At 35.6% G+C, this 23574-nt stretch overlaps 2 protein-coding genes across 4 annotated transcripts; both read left to right on the forward strand.

Annotated features, from left to right (window-relative positions):
• The first annotated feature begins 7725 nt into the window (after window positions 1-7725).
• Window positions 7726-17057, forward strand: LOC149941531 (uncharacterized). Of its 3 annotated transcripts, none has more exons than XM_090179779.1 (18): window positions 7726-7876; window positions 8409-8470; window positions 9322-9493; window positions 9935-12850; window positions 13155-13734; window positions 13796-13947; window positions 14013-14169; window positions 14226-14423; window positions 14502-14573; window positions 14642-14710; window positions 14907-15067; window positions 15140-15242; window positions 15302-15442; window positions 15517-15616; window positions 15675-15880; window positions 15938-16120; window positions 16185-16282; window positions 16354-17057. In XM_090179779.1, exons 2-18 carry the CDS (start codon window positions 8440-8442, stop codon window positions 16391-16393), a joined length of 5379 nt encoding a protein of 1792 aa, XP_090035905.1. In that variant the 5' UTR covers window positions 7726-7876; window positions 8409-8439; the 3' UTR covers window positions 16394-17057. The 3 variants fall into 3 exon arrangements, with proteins under 3 accessions (XP_090035905.1, XP_090035906.1, XP_090035904.1); XM_090179780.1 differs by lacking the exon at window positions 7726-7876 and adding an exon at window positions 7930-8004; XM_090179778.1 differs by lacking the exons at window positions 7726-7876; window positions 8409-8470 and adding an exon at window positions 8887-9200.
• A 366-nt stretch (window positions 17058-17423) lies between these two features.
• LOC149941532 (calcium/calmodulin-dependent protein kinase type 1-like) lies at window positions 17424-23278 on the forward strand. Its single transcript, XM_090179920.1, has 9 exons — window positions 17424-17671; window positions 18604-18738; window positions 18810-18884; window positions 18956-19094; window positions 19171-19294; window positions 19360-19435; window positions 19506-19697; window positions 19763-19850; window positions 19998-23278. Exons 1-9 carry the CDS (start codon window positions 17577-17579, stop codon window positions 20187-20189), a joined length of 1116 nt encoding a protein of 371 aa, XP_090036046.1. The 5' UTR covers window positions 17424-17576; the 3' UTR covers window positions 20190-23278.
• Window positions 23279-23574: the final 296 nt, after the last annotated feature.

Genomic DNA, 23574 nt, shown 5'->3' on the forward strand with positions numbered 1-23574 from the left:
TCGGGAATATTTGAACATATTGGAAATATCGGGAATATTTGAACATATTGGAAATATCGGGAATATTTGAACATATTGGAAATATCGGGAATATTTGAACATATTGGAAATATCGGGAATATTTGAACATATTGGAAATATCGGGAATATTTGAACATATTGGAAATATCGGGAATATTTGAACATATTGGAAACATTGAGAAATATCGGGAATATTTAAACATATTGGAAATATCGGGAATATTTGAACATATTGGAAATATCGGGAATATTTGAACATATTGGAAATATCGGGAATATTTGAACATATTGGAAATATCGGTAATATTTGAACATATTGGAAATATCGGGAATATTTGAACATATTGGAAATATCGGGAATATTTGAACATATTGGAAATATCGGGAATATTTGAACATATTGGAAACATTGAGAAATATCGGGAATATTTGAACATATTGGAAACATTGAGAAATATCGGGAATATTTGAACATATTGGAAACATTGAGAAATATCGGGAATATTTGAACATATTGGAAACATTGAGAAATATCGGGAATATTTGAACATATTGGAAACATTGAGAAATATCGGGAATATTTGAACATATTGGAAACATTGAGAAATATCGGGAATATTTGAACATATTGGAAACATTGAGAAATATCGGGAATATTTGAACATATTGGAAATATCGGGAATATTTGAACATATTGGAAATATCGGGAATATTTGAACATATTGGAAATATCGGGAATATTTGAACATATTGGAAATATCGGGAATATTTGAACATATTGGAAATATCGGGAATATTTGAACATATTGGAAATATCGGGAATATTTGAACATATTGGAAATATCGGGAATATTTGAACATATTGGAAATATCGGGAATATTTGAACATATTGGAAATATCGGGAATATTTGAACATATTGGAAATATCGGGAATATTTGAACATATTGGAAATATCGGGAATATTTGAACATATTGGAAATATCGGGAATATTTGAACATATTGGAAATATCGGGAATATTTGAACATATTGGAAATATCGGGAATATTTGAACATATTGGAAATATCGGGAATATTTGAACATATTGGAAATATCGGGAATATTTGAACATATTGGAAATATCGGGAATATTTGAACATATTGGAAATATCGGGAATATTTGAACATATTGGAAATATCGGGAATATTTGAACATATTGGAAATATCGGGAATATTTGAACATATTGGAAATATCGGGAATATTTGAACATATTGGAAATATCGGAAACATTGAGAAATACTGTAAGAAACATCGGGATATGAAAAAACACAGAAATACTGCCAATATTAGAAATATTTCTAAATCAGCTATTTGGTGTAAATTGTTGTTTAAGTTGCTCTCCCCTCGTCGAAAAGGGGGGAGGTTGACGCTGCTCGCGTTGTCGTGAATTTGAAAATGGGCGTAATTTTCTTTCCAGATGAAAGGAATGCCAAATATTTCGAGGAACTCCAATTTTATAATATTAATAATCCCCCTCCGATAAACCTCCTCGGATGAAATTTTATCGCCCTCACCTTTTCATTTGATTTTTAAGAGCGACCAAAACTTAGTAGAAAATAGGCGATAAATTTAGTACCGCGTTTGTATTAAAATCTAGAAGTGGCTAGCATACTCAATGGCCCCGTACGTTCCAATACGCGGTTGCGGGAAGGATCTTTTATTTATCCCGTTCTCGACGCGGCCCCCAGATCTTGTATATTCACTCACGGACTTACAGTCCATGATTCACTTTCGCGTCCTCACCGCTCCCCCAAAGAAATCCCGGAAGCCGTTCGTCTGAATACCCACTATCCTTTTCGGCTTTATACATCAAAATGCGACTCGATACTACGCGTACCGACCCTACATTTCGACATTTGAAAACCATCTTTTCTATAAAAGCATCCTTTCCTCTCGCCGTGACGCGGCGGGTGTGTTGCCCGATTATCCCGCTAGGGCTTTCCTCATCGTCAGGGCAAACCTTTCGCCGATGGAAGGTTGACTTAAGCCTTTGCGCGTCTCAAATACGCTTTTCAATAACTCTTTACGGATAGTACCGTAAGACGCGCTGACTAGTAACGGCCGTTTCTTAACCCTTTTCCTAGTATATTACTTCGTTTTCGCTCGTCAGTGATCGATAAAGGGAACCCCGCCTTTCCGGCTCGGTGCATTTTCGCGTTGAATCGAAAAGGAGAGATCGTAGCACTCGTTTCATGCAAATGAGTTTGTATTTTTGATCTCTCCGGAGTCGGCGGTACCTTTATGACCGGCCTCGCCGAGATGATAGTCCAAATAGTATAATTCTCTCTCTAGTATCTTTTATACTTCTAGGCTGCTCGCTTCTAGGCTCGGCTAGCCGTTATAATATTTCGCCATTACCCTCTTGATTGTTCCCTGGCGTATGCAAAGCGCCACCAAATGATACTTTTATGAATTTTGAGAAGGTTTAATTTTAAAGTGAAGGGCGAAATGTGTAAAGTGACTTTAAAATTGTTCGGAATTTGTCGGGTTTGTTTCCAAACCATTATTACGTTAACTTAAATGTATACGACGCGAAAAAACACACACATTTTCCAGAGTCTATCTGGGAAACCTTCCGGAACCTGGTCTCAGGTGGTGGATAGATGTGTATCTTTTAATATCTCTAGCACCATTTGAAATCAGCGCTTCTGAAGGGCGATACGTCGACCGATAGCCGCTCGCGGACATCGAGGGTGAAACGCCGTGGATGTTTGGGAGGTGACGACGGTTTTTGTCCTTGGGTTACTGGGTTCACGTGGTGCTTAGATGCGACTAGCTATTCTAGCACCATATGAATTCAGTTCATCCAAGGAGACGGGCTCCGACTACAGCGCCGATGACGCCACGCCAACCACGACGCCACCGCGAGAGAGCCGACCACCGACCTCATTCCCGGAGCAGCTCGCCCTTGTAAATTATTCGCCAACGCGTATTCCTCCATTATCCGCCAAATACGCACGATACAACGCGTAATTTATAATAATTACGGCTGGGAAACTACCATTAATAAGGAAAAGTACGTGACGATTTATTAACGCTAATTGCCAACAGGTATTTCGGACGAGTCGCGGGGACTGTTAATAAATTACTCGCTCTTTGCAATTTATATTTGTTGTAACGTTCGCTCTTTTACGTGGCTTTTTCTCCCCGTTTCTGGAAGTCATTTTGTCGCTAATCGTAAAAGCTCAAATTAAAGATAGTATCAAAATCTCTTATATCTCATATACGAATTTAAAATTACACGTGCCGTTTCCTAGACTAGGAATATTACTGCTCCAATTGACGAACGTTTCCCCGCCAAATGGCGGATATGTCGTGTATTTCTGCGCCAATCGACGAAATTTCCCCCTCCAAATGGCGGATATGTCGTGTATTACCGCTCCAATCGACAAAAGTTTCCCACCAGATGGCGGATATGTCGTCTTTTACTGCTCCAATCAACGAAAGTTTCCCGCCAAATGGCGGATATGTCGTCTTTTACTGCTCCAATCGACGACAGTTTCCCGCCAAATGGCGGATATGTCGTCTTTTACTGCTCCAATCGACGATAATTTCCCGCCAAATGGTGGATATGTCGTCTTTTACTGCTGAAATCGACGAAAGTTTCCCGCCAAATCGCTATTTGGGGTGAAGCAAAAAATATCATGGTTTAAATACTACTTTCACAATTGCTTTGTTTCACTTAAAAATTAAATTAGGGTTAATTTTCATGTTTTCCGTCATCACTATTTCTTCAATAACTAAAAATCCGATTTGACACCAGATTGTGTTTTCGAATATTATGACGCTTCGAACGAGAGTAGGCACGACATATTTTATTTATTTTGTCATGACGTCATTTTGGAGGAATTTGGCTATTTCCGGCTTTGCTCGCGCCCTAATTGTGGTAGGGCATTAATTTTCACCTATATTATTTTCGTTCATAGAAGCCCTCATTCGGGTCTCTACCTAAAATAGAAACAAAATGGCTGCCAAGAGAAAAACGCAAAAATTACACTGAGTAGGGGATATTTTTTTATTTATAAACCATATTATCGTTTGACTTAGGCGTAAGGTGGTGCAGGGCTGCCAGGGTACCTGGAAAAGTCAGGGAATTTGAATATGGGTATAAAAGTCAGGGAATTATAAAAATTAGTCTAAAAATCAGGGAAATGTCAGGGAATTTAATGTTGGTTGCAAATAGGAAACTTTTACTAATAGGGGAAAATATACCAAATCTTGGCACAAAATAAGTCAGGGAAAATCTCCGGAGATGGTCAGGGAAAACCTGGAAAATTCGGGGAATTTGATTGTGAAAAAACTGTGGCAACACTGTGGTGCCTGGGTAATAGCCTAGCTGATTATTATTATTATTATTATTATATTTTTCTTACGGAATAGCTATATTGTAAATTAAATTCGAATAATCTATATAGAAATGTATAATATTCGCTATATAAAGAGCTGGAAACTTGTCTCGTAAAATATATAAACGTCTGATCTTATATACCGGAATAGATATATGAATCGTCGATATATTTAAGGGTAACATTTTGACCTCGCTCGAAGAGTGCGGGGACGCTCGTCTCAATTAGCGGCAGCAGCGGTGAACGTATCACGCGTGCCTAATCGCGAACTTTCATTAGGAAAGGGTACCAATTAGGTAAACTTTAGCTCACCGCGGGGTTGAGGTTTTCCTGTAGGGTCGCGTGTGGTCCTTGCTTTCTGTATCTCCCATTTTGCCTTTTAGCTTCTTCCGCGACGGGGACACACGAAAGATGAGCGAATCTGTAAACCGGAGTCTAATTAAGGTGGAGTGTATTTTTTTTTACCTAGCCTAATTTGTAAGCGGAAACCTAGAGCAGGGTTTCTCTTTTTCTTTAATTTTATGGTTGGGTAAATTTAGTTTTCCGTATGCCTATTTTGAAAGATCGAAAAATTACGTTTTTGCTATCTCTACGAACTTCAGTCTAGAACACTTATTTAACCGGATTGTAGACCATTGGACCGAAATCCCATTCGTCCGAATGTACCATTCAACCGAATTCCAATCGACCGAAAACCGCGTTTTGCGCGGTTTTCATTCAATATACCGTTAGTGATACATATTTATATATCGTAGGTTACGTGACGAAAGTATATCTAATTTGGACTAAACTATGTCTTAAATATTTATTATTTCGTACCGACGTGTATTTTCCCTTGAAATTTGATATTTTCCGGGTTTAATTTTGGAAAATAACCTTGATAAGACCCGACGTGAAATAGTTGCCTACCATATCTAACCTAACCTAACCTAACCTAACCTAACCTAACCCAACCTGAACTAACCTAACCTAACCTAACCCAACCTGGACTAACCTACCCGAAGTGAAAACGAACCAGATTTAAATTTCCCATTCAACTGAATCCCGCCATGTTGGGCTATAAACGAAAATACTTTTCGGTTCAATGGGATTCGGTCCAATAGTATACAACCATTTAACCGCGATTTATATTCTGATACAGGGTGTAAACAAAAAAACCCGATCCAATCAAAATCTAATTTTAGTACGGAATAGACGCTTTAATAAATCATTCAACCAGGAAATCGCCAAGAAGTAATATTTCCGAGAGCCAGGACCGGCAATATATTGTTTATATATATACTTGCGGAAATAATGGAAACTTTCACCTGTAAACAGATCGTGTTTTTGTCAAGCCTTAATATGTCAAAAAAGCTACTTGGTTAAAAAGGAATGCCACGGGGAACGCTTGTTGCTGTCGTAAATGTGAATAAATTTCCATTATTTTAACAAGCACTATATAAACAGTGACTTGCACGTCCTGGCTCTTGGAAATATTACTTCTTGGCGATTTGTTGGGAGGATGATTTATTCGTGGACCAAAATTCTAAGGGGGACTCGACCACTGTTCAAGATATTTGGATACGGTAGGCGTGACCTAAATCAGCCGCTTTTAAGCGCCTCAAGACTGCTGTTCAACTATCACTAGGAAAATCTTAGTCGAGTCTTAAGCGAAAGTACGTGCGAGAAAGTTAGATTAGGCTTAATTCATTAAATTCTTTGATTAAAAAACCTCAGCCATACGCCGCTTACTGGTTATTTTTACTTAACACAATGGTTAAATACCATTTCTTAAACTTTTAAAGAAACAATTTCCAAAATAAAAGGTCTAAAATTTACTAAGCCTAATCATTTAACCATGGAGAAAGAAACTACTATCCTGCAGAGGAATAGAAGGCGAGCGAACCATAGAGATAGAAAAGAAATAGAGGGAAGATTACCGCGTTAAGGCACCCATGTTTTTGACCGGGAAAATTCATCCCCCCCCCACGCATGTATGAAGGCGGAGATGGGCAGAATTTGCAACGCCATCTATCCCTCCTTTGTTTACATCAAATGACAGTTGATTTTCCAAAAGGCATGATGTATTTCATTTCACCGCCCGTCGATGGCGCCCCGTAATCTGCCCATCTCATGGCTTCCTACATTGGCCTAGTAGAGTGTCTCCACCTATAGATGAAAGGAATAACTATAGCTTTATAAAAAATTCCGTAATGGCTGTCCTAAAATAGGAGTCGCTAAAAGCCTAAGAACCAGGCGTAAGGCTTGGCGCCTCTAGCGGATTTTTGTGCCGCACTACGAACAATCGGCCCGTGCTAAAGTTATCGTATTTACCTCTCCAGAAGTAGTTTCTACCTCCATGATTTAACAGACAACAACGGCACCATTTTGTCAAAATTGAACGTGAACGCTTCAGCAGCTCCAGCTTCTCTACGAAACTACGCCGGAAATCGACTTCAGCGACGCCAAGTTTGTACACATTGAATTAAAATTACCCGTGATTTTCCTATTCCCAGTATTAACGAGTCGCTTTAGATTCTTGGTCCATGATTTATTAAAGTGTCTATTGAAATTTTCATGTCACGTAGCTCGTGCAGGGAGACATTTGAAACGGAAAATTTTAATGACCTTGAACAATGTCTTCAAAGGTCATTTCAAAATTATCTTGAGAACCGTCAAGTTTAGAAACTTGGTTCCAATTAGAAAAGTTTGCGCCGTGACATTTGAGCTTAACAAAAAGCTGAAATGGTGGGTGTTTTCTTTAGAAAATGGTTGATACACGCGCTTTACAGCGACTTGGTTTCGTCCGCAATTCCTAACAACGCATGCAACTATTTTAAAAGTTATTAGGCCATTCCAATTAACAGGAAATGGGTATTAATGGAAAGCCTTTTGAATTTAAAATGTCATGGCGCACACTTTTCTAATTGGAACCAAGTTTGTAAACTCAACATTTGGCGATATAATTTTTTAATGACCTTGACGACATAGTTCAAGGTCATTTTAAATTTTTCATTTCAAATGTCTTCCTGGACGAGCTACGTTACCTAAAAATTTCAAATGCGTACTAAAAATAGATTTTGACTTATTGGCACTGGATAATTTTTGTTTACAACCTGTATGTAGAGATATTTTCATGCTTAAAATTAATTTGGAAATGTGTGAATTTACATTTGTTTTGGTTTCGAATTTGCCACCAATTTTTCATTCTACATTACGGTAGTGACATCTAGTGATGGGAATGGGCTCTACGACAGTTATTCATTCTTATTTTTAGTTTTCTGACGATTAATTTTATATAGTTAAATATTACTCAGTTATCTATGAAGCTTTTTATTTTCAAATTATAGGGAAACACTTAGAAAATGCGAGTGTTTTGGACGGATTGGGTGGAAAAAAACAGCTGCGGAAAGACAGCTCCTCTAGCGACCAAAAAAAGAACTATGGCTGCGTATTTGCAATTGTCGATTGCTGCTTACGGGAAGGGGTAAGAACTAAGTTTTCCTTCCTGTAAATATGAATTATTAACGTTAAAAACAGATTACCTTACAAATTTAGTAATCCCCCCTGGTTATGGTAGTTTCCGTGGAAATTAGGACGATTTACGTATACGAGGTGACTAAAGTCCTAGGCTTATATGTCTCTACTTCAGTTATGCAGAATTTCTGGATTCCTTATGTAAATTTTCCATTTTCTTATCTTACGTTTTCTGCTGGCTATCTCATCTTAAATTTTAAACTTAATCGGTAACTAAATCAGTGGTTTTTAGCGTTTACTTTTTAATATTTCAGTACTTCCTTTTTACATTTATCATTGCTGACATTTTGAGGCAAGCAGATTTATTTTTGAACTAGATCAGTTTCTACTTTCTTATTATAGTTATTGAATCTATAATGTACCCGTCGAAGTTAGTGATGCGTGTAAATCTAGATTTAATTAACATATTGCCTATTGTTCAGTAACTACTAAAATAAGCTACGTCAATGCCAATGCTAACAGGTGTTTTTCTTCCGCTTCAGGTACCAGTAGAGTACTGTAGAATGAACAATCATGAAGCCGGTGGAGGAATCTATTGAAGCTAGTAAGTTGTAGAAAAATAGGTGTTAAAAGCTAAAATACTTTTATTTTATATATATTTGTTGTTGATGAGGTAGTTTTCCCATTCTCTGCCTTCTAGCTTTTTAGATAAAGCTACCAATTTGAAGTTCTATATATATATATATACACATATATATACATACTATTAACAAAGTTAAAACATTAGCGAGCTTGTAAAATGTAGTTGTTTTACATGTGATGATCCTAATTGGCTACTGTCCAAATACAGGGAGACTGCGAGATCTCTGTCTGAAATAGCTTGGCATTATCTATATATAGTTTTAAGCTTAGCTCAACGTGAGGGGAGCTTGAGTGAAGTTGGGAGGTTGATATGGGGTGAAAGGAGCTAGCAAATGTAAAAAAGGCCAAAATGCTCTCGAGTTTTGAGGCCTGGAAACTACTCTCTTTAATTTTGGGAGTTTGTCCCACACGACTAGACTTTGGAAGTTGTTAGCACTAAGACCTGCATTTCCGCGTATCCCATTCCTTGGCTGGGATTGGCGGACGCTTATTGGGGGAGGAAACGGCCCTTTTCAAGAAAAATGAAATATTGGTAGAGGAAGGACAGTCGGAATGGGTTGAACTTGATAATGGCTACATGCTGACCTTCCTGTTAGTTTGTATTGCCGTAATTGCCGCTGTCCAGCTTGTTGTCAAATGCATTTATGCTATTTGCATTTGGGTTACGGCATTTTCTAGCAGATGGGTTGCAGGTAAACAAATACCTGTAATCTTTATTACCCTTTTGCCTTTTAATTAAGGTCATAATCTTGGCTTGTAAGAAAATGACTTAGTTCTGTTATGTCTTAAAAACTATTTACGTTTCTTTATCAGAACGCAAGAAACCCAAGCCACCATTACCCCCAAAACCAAATTTTAAATCGAAACTTCAAGATGGAGAAGCTAATGCGGCGAAGGAAAATGTTCCAGATCAAAATAACACCGAGGTGCCTAGTAAAGATGAAACAATCCAAGTGGAAGTATCCAGCAATAAGATCCAAGAAAGGTAAAAATAAACCTGCATGTTAATTTTGGCATGTTCATTTTAATTAAGCTTATTCATTCTATCAGGTAATATCTAGCATTTTTTTAATATATTAGTTAATTTGGTTTGTAGGCTGCTGATTCAGGGAGGGAGGGACTTTTTAAAACAGAGGAAATGAGTAATCCACCCCAGTTCTCCCTTAATGTTATATACGCAGTTGTGTGATGTGGAGTTTTTTGTTGGCTGCCTAAACATGTATAGGGCCCTGAAAATTTTGGCAACTTTACAAAAAGAAATTAAGAACATATAGTTTAGGCATAATGTCTACGTAGTCTTAATTTTGCATACTCTTGCTTGGAAATTGGGCTTTTCTCTATTTTATTGCATTGTCTGAATATATTGTACGGTTTGGTAAATATAGTGAAAAAGTACATAGTTTATTATTTTTTTGTGTGCCAAAAGGAATGTGACAAACGAGGCAGCTAGAATGGCAAATGGTAGTGCTGCTTCTAGCAGAGTAACTCCTCAAAGTGGTCTTCAGGCATCTACCAAAGTAAAAGCTCCATTGATTCGATCTGGTAGCTTCTCTGAGGGTATCAACACTATACCGATGGTCAATCAAACTTCAGCTAAATTAAGGGGTGGCTCTCCGCAACTTCAAAGAAAAACGATGGATCACATGGCTAGGGAAGAAAGCATAGAATCTGTTGAAGAAGACATATGCTGCACCAATTTTACAGCCCTCATTTCCCAAAAAGCCAAAGCCTTTTCTCAACCATATTCTTTGATCAAAAGAGGCAGGTCTCCACCGGCCAAACCCCCAAAACCAAGCGCCGAAGCTCTAGCTTTAGCCAAAGGAAGAACAACTAGTTTTGGAGATGACATACCAGTTGGGGTAGATGGTTTTAAATATGCTGACGACACTGAGACTGAACCATCATTAGATTACAAGGATGTAATTTTTGATAAAAGTCGCGTTGTGTCTGTTGACATTGTACAAAAACCAATGGCACATGATCAAAGATTTGACCGAATGGTGAGAAGGTTAACCCCGTCTCCTAGACCATCACCTAGGCCGTCTCCTCCACCTAGTCCTTCTAGAAGATCACCTTTACTGCCTCCAGAGATCAATATCGAAACGTACGAAGACGAAGTATTCTCAAATGAGACAATCGCGAATGAAATTTATGATGACACTCCTATCAATTACCAAGTATTTCCTGATTTGGTGATTCGAGAGAAGCCAGCGAAACCAAAATCTTCTCCAACTAAATATCAGACTTCCCCTAGCTCTACAACAATACGCAACATACCAAGCGGGCACACTGAGTCTGCAAAACTACGAAGCTCTCCCAGCAGATTTCAGACTTCTTCACCAAATTCTACAACAATACCCAACGTACCAAGTGGACACACTGAGCTTGCAAAACCACGAAGTTCACCCAGTAGATTTCAGTCATTCCCAAGCTCTGTATTGCGCAAAGTAACTGGAGGGTACTCCATGTCTGATAGTGAAAGTTTTGCAGGCCTGGAAGCTCGTAGAACATGGCCAGCGGCCAAAAGAAATAAAAAGGGAATAAAAAAGATCCCACCCGAGAGACCACCACCACCTAAAAGGGGTGTTTATCCAAAAACAGTATGTTTCTCGGATGATGAAACATCAATTCAAAGGAGACAAGATCATTTATTGCTTAGTGAAATCAACAAGCCTTCAAGACCGCCACCTCCTAAGAAACCCGTTCGTTTTGCCCCTTTGCCAGATTCACATTTTTCAAATAACACTCAAATGCCAAAAATTGAAACACCACCACTTCCACCACTGCATTTCAATGAGATACCTGTTCGAAATACTTCAACTGGAAGAGTAGCTCCAGCTGAACCTGTAAGGCCCTCCTCTCCACTGGTAAGGCCTTCTTCACCCCCTTCTAGGCCATCTTCTCCACCTGCTAGGGTAATATCACCACCATCGCCAGTTGCAAGGCCATCTTTGCCTCCTGAAAGGCCTCTATCTCCTCCAACAAGATTATCTTCTTCAGTCATTTCATTTTCAACCCCAACTAAGACAGTTAATCACTCCATACACTCTTCTTCACCTCCAGATAGAACAATTTCTCTACAATTTAGCCCTTCCTTTCTGGAAGAGCAGCCTATTTCAGATGTATACTCACTTCCTACTAACAGGCCTTTGTATGATAAACCTCCTCCATATTCTCAACCAGAACAACAGACATTGATTCGTGAAAGAACTCCATCGCCAATAAGGTTCCCTGACACTGGAATAATGCAAGATTTTGAGCTAGAAACAGGACCATCTTTTATGCAGAGAAGAGTAATTCCAAGTAGCAGTAACTTCACAGCCAGGGAAACCACTATTATGCCAACAGCAACTGAGCCATCTCATTTTGCCACTGTTCCACGACCACCACCGAGACAAAGAAGGGAAAGATCCCGTACTGTAGAAATAACTGCTTCGGAATGGAGGCAGAGTTTACCTGAAGTGAACAATAGAAGGAGAACCTTATCTGCTGATAGAGATAAGCAATCCAATAACAATCTGAAGCCAGATGCTTTATCTGAAGAAGTAAAAACAGCCGCAGCGTTGAAATCTCTCTATACCCAAGTCAACAAACACCCACCTCATTCCTCTTCTACAGTCTCCCTGCCTGGGTATGTAGGAAAAGAGCGAACAACAGTAATCCAGGATAAGTTCAAATTCCGTCCTCTTCCACCACCACCCGCTCCACCCAGAAATCCCAGACGTTCATCGTTGAGAAGATCAGTTCCTACAGATTCATCGCAGGTACTTTCTAGTCCCTCTGAAGATAATATTTTAGAGTCTTATCAATCACGGGAAAGATTGAACAAATTTGGTTCACCAAGTGCAATAAGTCCCACAGTACAAATACAACGTAGAGATGAAAATGCTAATGTCCAAGAGAGGCCGAGTACTTTGAATCGCTCCTCCGTAACCTCTTCTACTCGTTTTTCACCTAAAGTAGCCGAATCCAAGGTGAAACATCGATCTAAATCAGATGTTCACAGTCAAGCGGAAGATCTGTCTAGGAAAAATAAGCGTAGAAGTAGTGGAACCAGCAGGTTTTATTATGATTCGCCATCTAGCGATGTTTCTTCCCATCTTCGCGTGAAAGAGCAAATTGGCTTGTCTCAATCATCCACTCCAATGCGCTTGGAAAACAGTCCTGATAGAGCCATGGATGAAAATGACGGAGGTCACTATGCTGATATAGATTCATCTGTCACTAGTTCCAGGCAGACTTCAGTGGAAAGAAGTAATACTGGAGTTTCTCAACTAATGTGGAGCAGCAGGTACAAACGGAATGAGGAAAAACCTAATGGAAAGAAAAACAGAGCAAGCAGGTGATTTGCTTTTTTGAAGAAACCCGTTGTTTCCTGCTTATTATTTCAATTGTGTGTGACAATTTCACTGATAAGATTAGTTCCGTTTTTAAATATTTATACCCTACCATCATTGCCGTATTCTAATATCGTTAATGAAATCAAGATAATAATTTTTAAATCAGCACGTTGTAATGAATTTGTTATATACTCGTGATTCTTATCTATACATTAATGTAAACTATCATTTTCCCGCTTTAATACCCCACAATTTTTATCCTCTGTTAGCCTGTTTCTTGTGGATTAATATTTTGTATAATTATAGATCATCAGTTTTCTATTGTGACTTTCCGGCTGAATTAGAGAATAGCATCAATCAACAAGTACCTTTACCTAAAATAAAAAGTGAATCCAAAGAGCCGAGAACCCATCTACAAGTAGATCATTCTGTGCAGACTTCCCCCGATGTTAGTGTAGCCCCAACTGACAATGCAGCTGAAGATTCTGATGAATTAATGGACATTGCCAATAACTTACGCAGAGAACTAAACACAATATTGCAAAGACACAAACCTGGTGTGGCTAACCCTGTAACCCCTAAATCTATAAAAGCCAGAATGAGAGAAGCGGAATCTGATGTTTCGTCCACGGGTGAAAGTCACAATGGAGAATATCTTAGGAGAATGGCATCTAAAAAATCAAATGTTTCTGTCGGAAGTGCTAGATCATCAGAAGCAAGTTGGCACGCGTCTTCGGAAGAGAGTGAAGAAGAGACCTCAAGCTCTTCAGCTGGTCAGCCAATGATGTCTGCCGAAGAAAAACAGTATAGAAAACTTTTCTATATCGCTCGGGAAATAATGACATCAGAAGAAGCATTTGTGGATGTTCTGAGATTGTTGAATGTGGTATGTGATTTAAACGTGTACCTTAATTTCCTTTAAATTTACCCAGTGTGTCCTTAAATAGGATTTTCAAGGTGCAGTTAGAAGAGCTTCCATTGAAAAAGGATCAAACATTGTACCAGATGAGATTCTTATGACTCTTTTTGGCTACTTGCCACAACTTCAACATCTGAATGAGAAATTACTTTCAGAGTTTAAAGAGAGGCTAGAGCAATGGTAAGGAAACAAAAAAAAAACACAATTTTTTGGGATTAATTAAACGGGATTGTTTTCTTTCCTAGGGACGAAATCCAAAAGATATCTGATATTGTGGTGGAAATTGGGCCTTTTTTAAAGCTGTATTCTAGTTATATTCGAAATTTTGACAACATGTGTCGAATACTGGATGAAAGCGTCAAAAAGTACCCTCATTTTGGACAAGTTGTCAAAGAATTTGAAGTAAATTCCTCTTTGATATTGGTAAAATGCAAAAAATAAAATTTTTCATTTTACAGGCTGGACCGCAGTGTCAAAAATTGGCTTTGAAACATTACCTTTTGAAACCAGTTCAAAGAATACCACAGTACCGCCTTCTTCTGCAAGACTACTTAAAACATCTTGATGAAGATTCCTCAGACTTTGATGACACTGTTAAAGCTCTGAAAATTGTTAGCGAAGTAGCTGATCACGCAAATAATACTATGAAACAAGGGGTAAATACAGAATAGGACAGTTTTAAATCATTTTCAAGTCACATTGTTGTTTAAACAATATTTTTCAAATGATTGTAGGATAATTCTTCCAAACTGATCTCTATTCAAAATAGTCTACTTACAAGACACGAAATAGTCAAACCAGGACGAGTAGGTGGTTGTTATTGTCCTTGTTCATTTCAAACACTTTGAAATTACTAATAAATTGTTACCAACAGGTGTTTTTGAAAGAAGGAGAGTTGCTCAAATTATCTAGAAAAGTTCCTCAGCCTAGAATGTTCATATTGGTAAGATTTTTGGTTTCCTTTCTTGCCTATTGTGGAGGGTGGGCTTGGAGTAGTTTGTGGTTATTTAAATATAGTTTATCATTTAAATTAACCAATGGATGTATAGGGAGGTAGGTAATCAGTTATTTATACAGTTTATACCAGTTCAATTACCAAAGCTCTAACGTTTTTCATTTTTCATGACAATTTTCTTTAGTTCAACGACAGTTTGCTTTATTTAACACCCCAACAAGGTATGTTTAAAGTAAACCACGAGCTTCCATTGACGGGAATGAAGGTTTCGGTGCCCAAGCAGAATGACTATAGAAACGAGTTTTCAATTTTAAGCATCACTAGGTCTTTCTCATTAGCAGCAAAGTATGTTAATAAATTACTTTTCTCTTTGGCATTTGAGTTAAAATAAAAATTTGTTATTCACTAAAAATTTAGAACTCAGCAAGATAGGGATGACTGGGTGACTGCCTTAACTCACGCGATTGAAGAAAATTCCATTCGCAGAAGTTCTTTCATTAATGTACAAAGCCAACAGAAGGTAAAAGTTATTTTAGGGCTATTATTGCAAACTTTAGCTATAACAATGAGTATTTGCAGGGTCAATTAATTGCTCAAGAGTCTGTGTTAGGTGAGCAGGCTCCGGTTTGGATTCCTGATGCCAGGGTAACTATGTGTCAACTTTGTACAACGGAGTTTACAATTACCTTTAGAAGACATCACTGTAGAGCTTGTGGAAGGGTTTGTTTCCCTTTTTTTTTACCTTTCTTACAGTTTTGTTATTTTCTAAAAACAAAACTTGGATCTTCATTTAGGTGGTATGTTCTGCGTGCTCAGCTAGTCGTACCAGTTTGAAATATTTAAACTTCCGAATTGTTAGAGTGTGCAATGTGTGCTATGGAAAACTTCAGCAAGGTACTTTTTTGCTTTAGTCAAAGCCCTGGTAAATGTTCTGAAGTCATTATAATTCTAGATTTCGAGCAAGTTTTAGATAGTGAAAGCAGCGTCGCAAGTAGTACCAGTGATCTTAGGCCTCAATCAACCCCAAATTCCACTTTTTTGGATCCTAGGCGGCTCAGACCAGTGGCGCGATCTGACTCTGATTCTTCAGCTGATAACCGTACACCAAATAGATCTGGTGGAAGAACGGCGAGGTTTGTTCCTGAGAGACTTAAAGAGGTATTAGCTTTGGTACTTATTACTATAAAAATCTCGTTACGAATTTGAGTCATTTAGGTACACGCGAATGATCAAGGGTCTGACATCAGTGGTTATTTGCATCAGTTAAGTAAGAGAAGCTGGAAACGATATTGGTTTGTGTTGAAGTCAAAAGTCTTGTATACATACAAAGCCAGCGAAGATGTAGCGGCTTTGAAAAGCATCCCATTGCTTGGTTTTAAAATTGAGGAATTACACGAGGTATTTAGCAAATATTTACAACAATTTTCAAATGATATCATTTTCAATTTGGATTATGTTGTAGCCTCTGGAGGGTGTTAAAGGCAGCTTAATATTTAAATTAACACATCCTGGTCATCCTGATTTAATATTTTATGCTGAATCTGTTGGTTCCGCTGAAAGGTATGATATATTTTCTTATTCTTTTTATTGCTGTAATATTACTGGGATTAATAATTTTCTATTTTCTTAAGGTGGATAAAAGTGATGAAGAATGCCACCATTTTAGAGTGATGTTTTTAACCCTTCCATCTTTTAATTATGCAAAACTTTTGTGAGGTATATAAATTCTAGTCGTAAAAATTTTATTAAAAAAAACATTAATGCAGATTTGGATTAACTCGTTTAGATTTTTGATATTCAGTTAATTCAAATGTACAAACCCCCAATTTATTTACTCGATGCAATTTGATTATTTTTATACATTTGTTATTTATCTAGCTCTAATATAAACATAATAAATTATATATCAACCAAATAGATTATAGTCTATAATGTAGTACTTAATTGTCAGACTAGGTTTTACAGTTTATTCAAATTATATCGAGTAAATTTGAAATAGAAAGATTTTGTATAAAGAAATGAATCTGTAACTAATTTGTATCCCCTTTTTTTCTGTATACTGTTTTACGCGTAGTTTTTCAAATATTTCTAAAATTGCAAAATAAAAACTTTTGTGTTTTAATATTAGACTAGAAGTTCATAAGGAATACCAACTCACACATACATACATTGATAATTTCACCAAAAAATATCCTAGAGTTATTTTATATTAGTTTATTATGTATTAGTTAACCGAGATTAAATTGTAATTCTAATCAAAATATTGAATGATGTGATTGAAAAATAGCGATTTTGATTTATTATTCGTTAAAAATAAAAAATGATTGTTTTTGAATTTGTTTATTCTTGTTCACATTTTTTTCAATCCATAAAAATTTAAATAATTCTGAATCCTACGTAACTTATAGTACACATGAAGACCATATGAAAGACTGACAGGATAAATTAGAACTAACGAATAAGTATACTTTTTTTAATTACGCAATTAATGAATTAATTTAATATAGATCTAATAAGGAAATAGAAGACCATGAAGAAATTATACCGTGAAAAATTAAGTAAATTTATAATTGGCGGTATGAGAAAGGGGGAGTGGCTAAATCAGTGACGTCGTCGCACTCTTTGGTGCTGTTTAAGCTAGGAATATGAAAACTCGGTAGTCGGTACAGCAAGTTAAGTATTTTAACACTAGAGGGATTGAGGGGATTCGAATCGATATTATTAGTACGAGCATTAATGGCGAAGGAATGCAGTCGCACAGAAACTGTTGCGTTGTATTTAAAGTTTTAAAAGAATAGCTTAATGGTAATCTACCGAAATTGTTTGATAATTTAGGCCTAGTTAGAAGGCTAAGATGCCGTTGTTTGGGAAGAAAGATTCCCAACGGAAGAAAGATAAAGAAACCGTGAGCGTAGAAGATAAATACGAACTAAAGGAACTCCTTGGGACGTGAGTTGATTACCAAATCTGATTTTGGGCCTTGGTCAATGGCATTTATGATTTTTTTATGCTTTTTACATTTTCTTTTTATTTCTTTCCCTCTCGTTTATACGTAATCTGATCTTAATAATTCCTTAAGACATATTTATACTTAAGCTTACTTATACCTAAGCCATGGATTAAATAAATAGCTTCGCTTGTTTAATCCATGCTTAAGCCAAAGCTTAAAAATTTATTAAAGATGAAAAGTTTTGGCCATCTGACATTTAAAAATAAAGCTTAACCTTTTTCTATGCTAATTTTAATTGATAACTTCTTGCAAGTAGTATTTTAAATATTATAAATTGTGTTATAAAACTTAAAGTAATAAACTATTAACTTTGAAATGTGGAAAATATAATATCATATCAATACCTTTTTTTCGTGAACGTTACATAAAGGAGCTATCAAAGATAGCTTGCTTATAATTACTAAATATCTTTTTTACTTTTAAATAAGAGGTTATCCTTTAATCTACTCATCTTTTCTAAGAAAAATTACAGTTCAATTTTAAAATCAAATTACGTTTCCACCAGGCTTTAACATGTAGGGCATGCATAATTTTCAGCTATTTCTAAATATATTAAAAGTTAGGTGGGCAATTTAAAAGTCAGGTCCCATCTCAGCCGCTGGTTTGTAATTGCCTCACTCTATACACTTTTTGGATGGCCTTATAAAATAATTGGCCCATGGCTATTATTGAATTTTCATGGCTCCACTTATTGTAAATTATATAGGCCAATGTGTTTCCCACCCCTAAGCGCACAAACTTGTTAATGGTTTATTGATTTGTGTGGCGGAATTTGAAAGCAATTATATATAAAACGTTTTTTGAACCCCTCCTTTTTTAATTTAGTGTAGTTTTAGTTTAATTTTTTAATATATAATGTATTTTAATAAAGGGGTGCCTTCTCGCAAGTGGTTTTGGCTGAAAGTAGGGATGATCCAGGCTTAGTATACGCTATAAAATGTATAGACAAAAAGGCCTTAAAAGGCAAAGAAGATTCTTTAGAAAATGAAATCAAAGTCCTTAGAAGGTTGGTCTCTTTATTTATTTATATGTATCCCAGAAAATCTGCCCTAATTCAGCTTTGTTTTTAATTATTAGATTAAAACATCCAAATATTGTTCGTCTCGTAGAAACTTACGAAGACAAAAACAAAGTGTTCCTAGTAATGGAGCTGTACGTATCAAATTAATTAAATACTTCACCATTATTTTATTTAACAAAGCCCTATTTTTTTATTCCAACAGTGTTACGGGTGGTGAACTATTTGATAGGATAGTAGAGAAAGGTAGTTATACGGAGAAAGATGCCAGCAACCTTATTAGACAAATTTTAGAAGCAGTCGATTACATGCACTCTCAAGGAGTCGTACACAGGGATCTTAAAGTAAGTTTCCTCTCTTTTGTAGTGGAGTATTGGAAACATCGGCTAATCGTGAACTTTATATTTTGTACCGGTTTAGCCAGAAAATTTATTGTACTATAGCCCAGAGGAAGACTCCAAGATCATGATAAGTGACTTCGGTTTGTCCAAAATGGAAGATTCTGGGATAATGGCCACAGCGTGTGGTACACCAGGATATGTTGGTTAGTTTCGTAATGGGTCAGACATTTCCAACAGTATCATCAAATCGTACCAATTTTTATTTCAGCTCCAGAAGTTTTAGCACAAAAACCGTATGGGAAAGCTGTAGATGTTTGGTCCATAGGGGTTATTGCTTATATTTTGTAAGGGGCTTATTTTTTAGTTCTTGCTTTTCAAACGATTATTCATTAGAAATTGGTACATTTTTATTAGGTTATGTGGATATCCACCTTTTTACGATGAAAGCGATGCCAACCTTTTTGCTCAAATTCTAAAAGGGGAATTTGAATTTGATTCACCCTATTGGGATGAAATATCTGAATCGGCTAAGGACTTTATAAGGCATTTAATCTGTGTTGATATGGAGAAACGGTACTCTTGTCGACAAGCGTTAGCTCATCCTTGGTACGTGTGACAAGTAACATTTATGACTTAAAAAGTTTCTGATGTCTATTATTGATTTAACGTAGGATATCGGGTAACACGGCCAGTGACAAAAATATCCATGGTTCTGTCAGTGAGCAGCTGAAGAAAAACTTTGCAAAAACTAAGTGGAGAGTAAGTAATTTTTTATCAGAATTATATTTAAATTGTAAAAACTATTTGATGGTGATTGGTACTGATGGTTTTTTTTGGTTCGGGCCTAAATAGATTTTGCTCCATTTCTAAATGTGCTTTTACGCGAAACTTTCTTTGCCATTTTAGCAAGCTTACAATGCAACAGCTGTAATTAGACAAATGAGAAAATTAGCCATGGGCAGCTCTAGCAACAATACTTCCGCTGTCTCTGACTTGTCAAATAATGCTAACGGCCAGACGACTAAGGAAAAGAAACAAACTAATGCGGAAGTCACTAAAACCAACTCCGCCATGTCGGCTAAAGCTGCTTTACAGTAGGGGACTAATTACGGGAAATTACGGCATTTACTCTCAAATTTTAGTAACTCTGATATTTCATGCGAGTCATCACTTTGATGCGCTAAGATGATACTTAGTTAAGCGGGAGGCTTTTTGCTTCCCTTTGATAATTTATGGCAAATTTTTGGCAGAACGTAACGGGGAGCGAGGAAGGAACAATTTTTTATGAAATTATCAATCTATGTAGTTGATCAAGTAGCTGTTAACTGACTGAGTAATCGCTTTTTACTTATCTAGTTGCGCACGCAGTTAAAATTAAAATATTTATTCGAAAATAAAGTTAAAATAAGTGTTCTAAAGTTTTGCAATGATAGATTTTTCTCAATCATTTTCATTGAGTAACGCTTAGATCTGATTATTGTAAATGTAATTCATACAAATTGTTCCCCATTTCCATAAACAAGAAGGCCCCCATTTTTGCGCCTTATCTGTGATTTACGTCTGCCACTAAATTATTAAGATCTAAGTCAAAAGAAAAGTTAATTTATTTAGGATCTTTTAGTTTTTTCCCTCGCGTTTAACACTTGTTACGTGTAAAATCAAAATTTGTTAAAAGCGAGTTTCAAACTTTCAAGTATCAAAAAAGTTTTAGGTTATCGCTCTTAGTTAAACCAATCACACTGTTTAGTTTTACTTAGTAATCTAGCAAAGATTAACTGAAAATTGTATCAAAGATGGTAAGAGCTAACTTTTCTATTTCCGTACCTATGATTGAATATCAACTAATCTATAGTTCTTAAGGTAGATTATTTTTACGTATAATTTTTAACTACAACATTTTGAATGAAAGGAGAAATTAACTTGCGTTGAGGAGAAAAACATAAAAATTCTATTAATGAGAAATTCAGTACAAAAAAAAATAAGACTATTAACAGTCCGTAATTGTGTCAAAAATTGCTGTCAAAGTTTAGAATTAATTTTATAATGAGTGCTCTTTGGGAACATAATAACCAAATTGATATTGAGTATTTACGCAATCTTTAAATATTTTAATAGTGCAGAACTATAGGTATTTGATTTTTGCTATTGACTTTCTCACAGATTAATTTAATCATTTTAAATTTAAATATCTTAATTATTGAAAGTACATTATTTTTGTTGCAGGTTTTAATTTTTATATTTCTACTTTCTTTTATTTACTTAACTAAAAGACTATTTTGCCAAGTCAAACCTGTACTTACACCTCATCTCATTTTTATACGCAGCAGATTAAATTTGGTGATTGATTTAGAATTTACCACCAATTAAATTACCCACTCGCGAACAACTTAAGAATGGTAGAACCGAAAGTATAATAATCAAAATGAAAATAAGGTTAATTTAAAACACTTACATCTCTCTCCCAAACATGAGTTGCACATATCATTGATAGTCAAATACAGGCTTATATAGTTTTTGTTTTTAGTCGTTTTGTATGATAATTTTTATTTACTTCATTTGGTTTAGTTTGCCCATTAGCGGGGTATTTATTCCAGTCTAGAACAAACAAACGCGAAGGTTTTAGTTTCTAGCCCAAATTAACATTCCTTTCTCTATCACTAATTAATATATTCTTTGCACAGTCACTTCCTTTGAAATTATTTAACCTAAATATACTCTTTTTTTTTTTTTTCCCCCTATTCCTGTATAAATATTTAACTTAACGTAAAATTGTTAATCACTGCATAAAAATAATGCTACAAAAGTTTGGTTCTTTTTTTTTTCATACCTTGTAAATTTGTAATTTTTTGGTAAACAAAACAAAGGCGGGAGTTTAAAGTTCTTTAAACAAAAATACAATACTCTATTAAGTGATAGAGAATCGTTTAGTTGGTTCCACAAGGAATTGGTGTACATATTTTCATCTTATGTACATAATTGATGTGTTACAAAGTTTTTTGCAGGCAATTCAGGAAAATATATTTAAATATCTATATTGGTTTTTTCTAGGCTACATTTAATAATTGTATAAGGGGGTTTTGATCAAGCTTAAATAGCCTGTTAGTGTAGAATGATTTTTCCAAATTAAAGCCCATGACATTATTTATTAACTGAATGGGCTTTATGCATTGCCAACTTAAACCATTTGCAGTACTATAAAAAGTTAATAGGAAAAGAAATGTTATCTTTGTAAATATATGATAGTTTTAGGTGTAACAGTTTATAAGATATTAATGAAATAGCCTCAGCCAATTTATTATATAAAACTATTCAGATATTTTATCTGTAAATAATATGACTTATTTGTATTTCTTTCTGTTGGGTTGCTTCACTTTAAGGCAATAACTTTCGTAATTCCCTTAAACTCAACCTAAACATAAAATTTAAATACTTTTCCTCCATACTTGAATTATACTGGTAGTTTTTAGAACTAAAAATTGTATGCAAAACTCCTTAAAAAGAAAATTGTTCAAGATGAACGCGCATAATGTAAAGAAAGACCTTAATGTGAAAAACAATTGTTTGTCGTGATTAAGTGTTAGCAGCGTTGAGTCCGCTGCTATGAAAGTTTAGGATAATGATCAAACTGATGAAATTGGCATCCAATATCTTTGCCACTGGCTAAACAGTATTATTAAAACTATATCTTCGCTTCCAAATGAAAAAAAAAGAATATTTAAAAGTTGTTATTGTATGAGAAAAAGTATGGAAGTGCCATCCTGATATATTTTGTTATTTGCGTGTTTTTCACGTTTCATTTGCGAAGTACTTTTTAGCTAGGCACTATTCAACGTTAATATACAAGTTTTAATACTATAAGAAAAAATGCTGATCTATTTTAAAACTGGGATATACGTTGCCATATGAGAGAAAAAAAACTTATCAAAACTTTTACGCTGGTTATATTGAAAAGACGGGACGCTGGAGTGATATTAAAAACTCTTGAAGTAAGAATTTTTAGGAAGTAGCTTTTTGGAAAGCTTAAAACTATTTAAATAGTAAGAAATCAAAGCAGTTCTATGTATTAAGTAAAATTAAGGAGTAAAAAAAGCTTGTTTGGTGGTTAAAGACTATATTTAGTGTTTTACATTGTGCATTTTTAAATGTCTCTTATTTCAAGAGTTTTGATGTTCGCATTTGACACTAAATACAAAAGTGCACGTCTCTCAATAATAGTTGTGAAAACTTAAAAAAATGTGCCCAAGAAATATCACACGATTTATAAAATTGAATGAATGCTGCCAATTCCAACAATTATAATTTATAAAATCTTGCCATTTCTCAAAAAAATTACCTCTAATATAAGCGTATTCTCTCAGTTCCTTATTTTTTTCTCCTTAAGATTATTTTTATATAATTTAAATTTTTATTTACTCAATGCTTATCTTTTTAATGATATTTATATTTTCAACTATTGATGTCTTCCTCCTTAAAAAACCACTTT

The sequence above is a fragment of the Leiobunum rupestre genome, chromosome 6, assembly GCF_980474605.1.
Source record: "Leiobunum rupestre chromosome 6, qqLeiRupe1.1.hap1, whole genome shotgun sequence".
Classification (NCBI taxonomy): domain Eukaryota; kingdom Metazoa; phylum Arthropoda; class Arachnida; order Opiliones; family Sclerosomatidae; genus Leiobunum; species Leiobunum rupestre.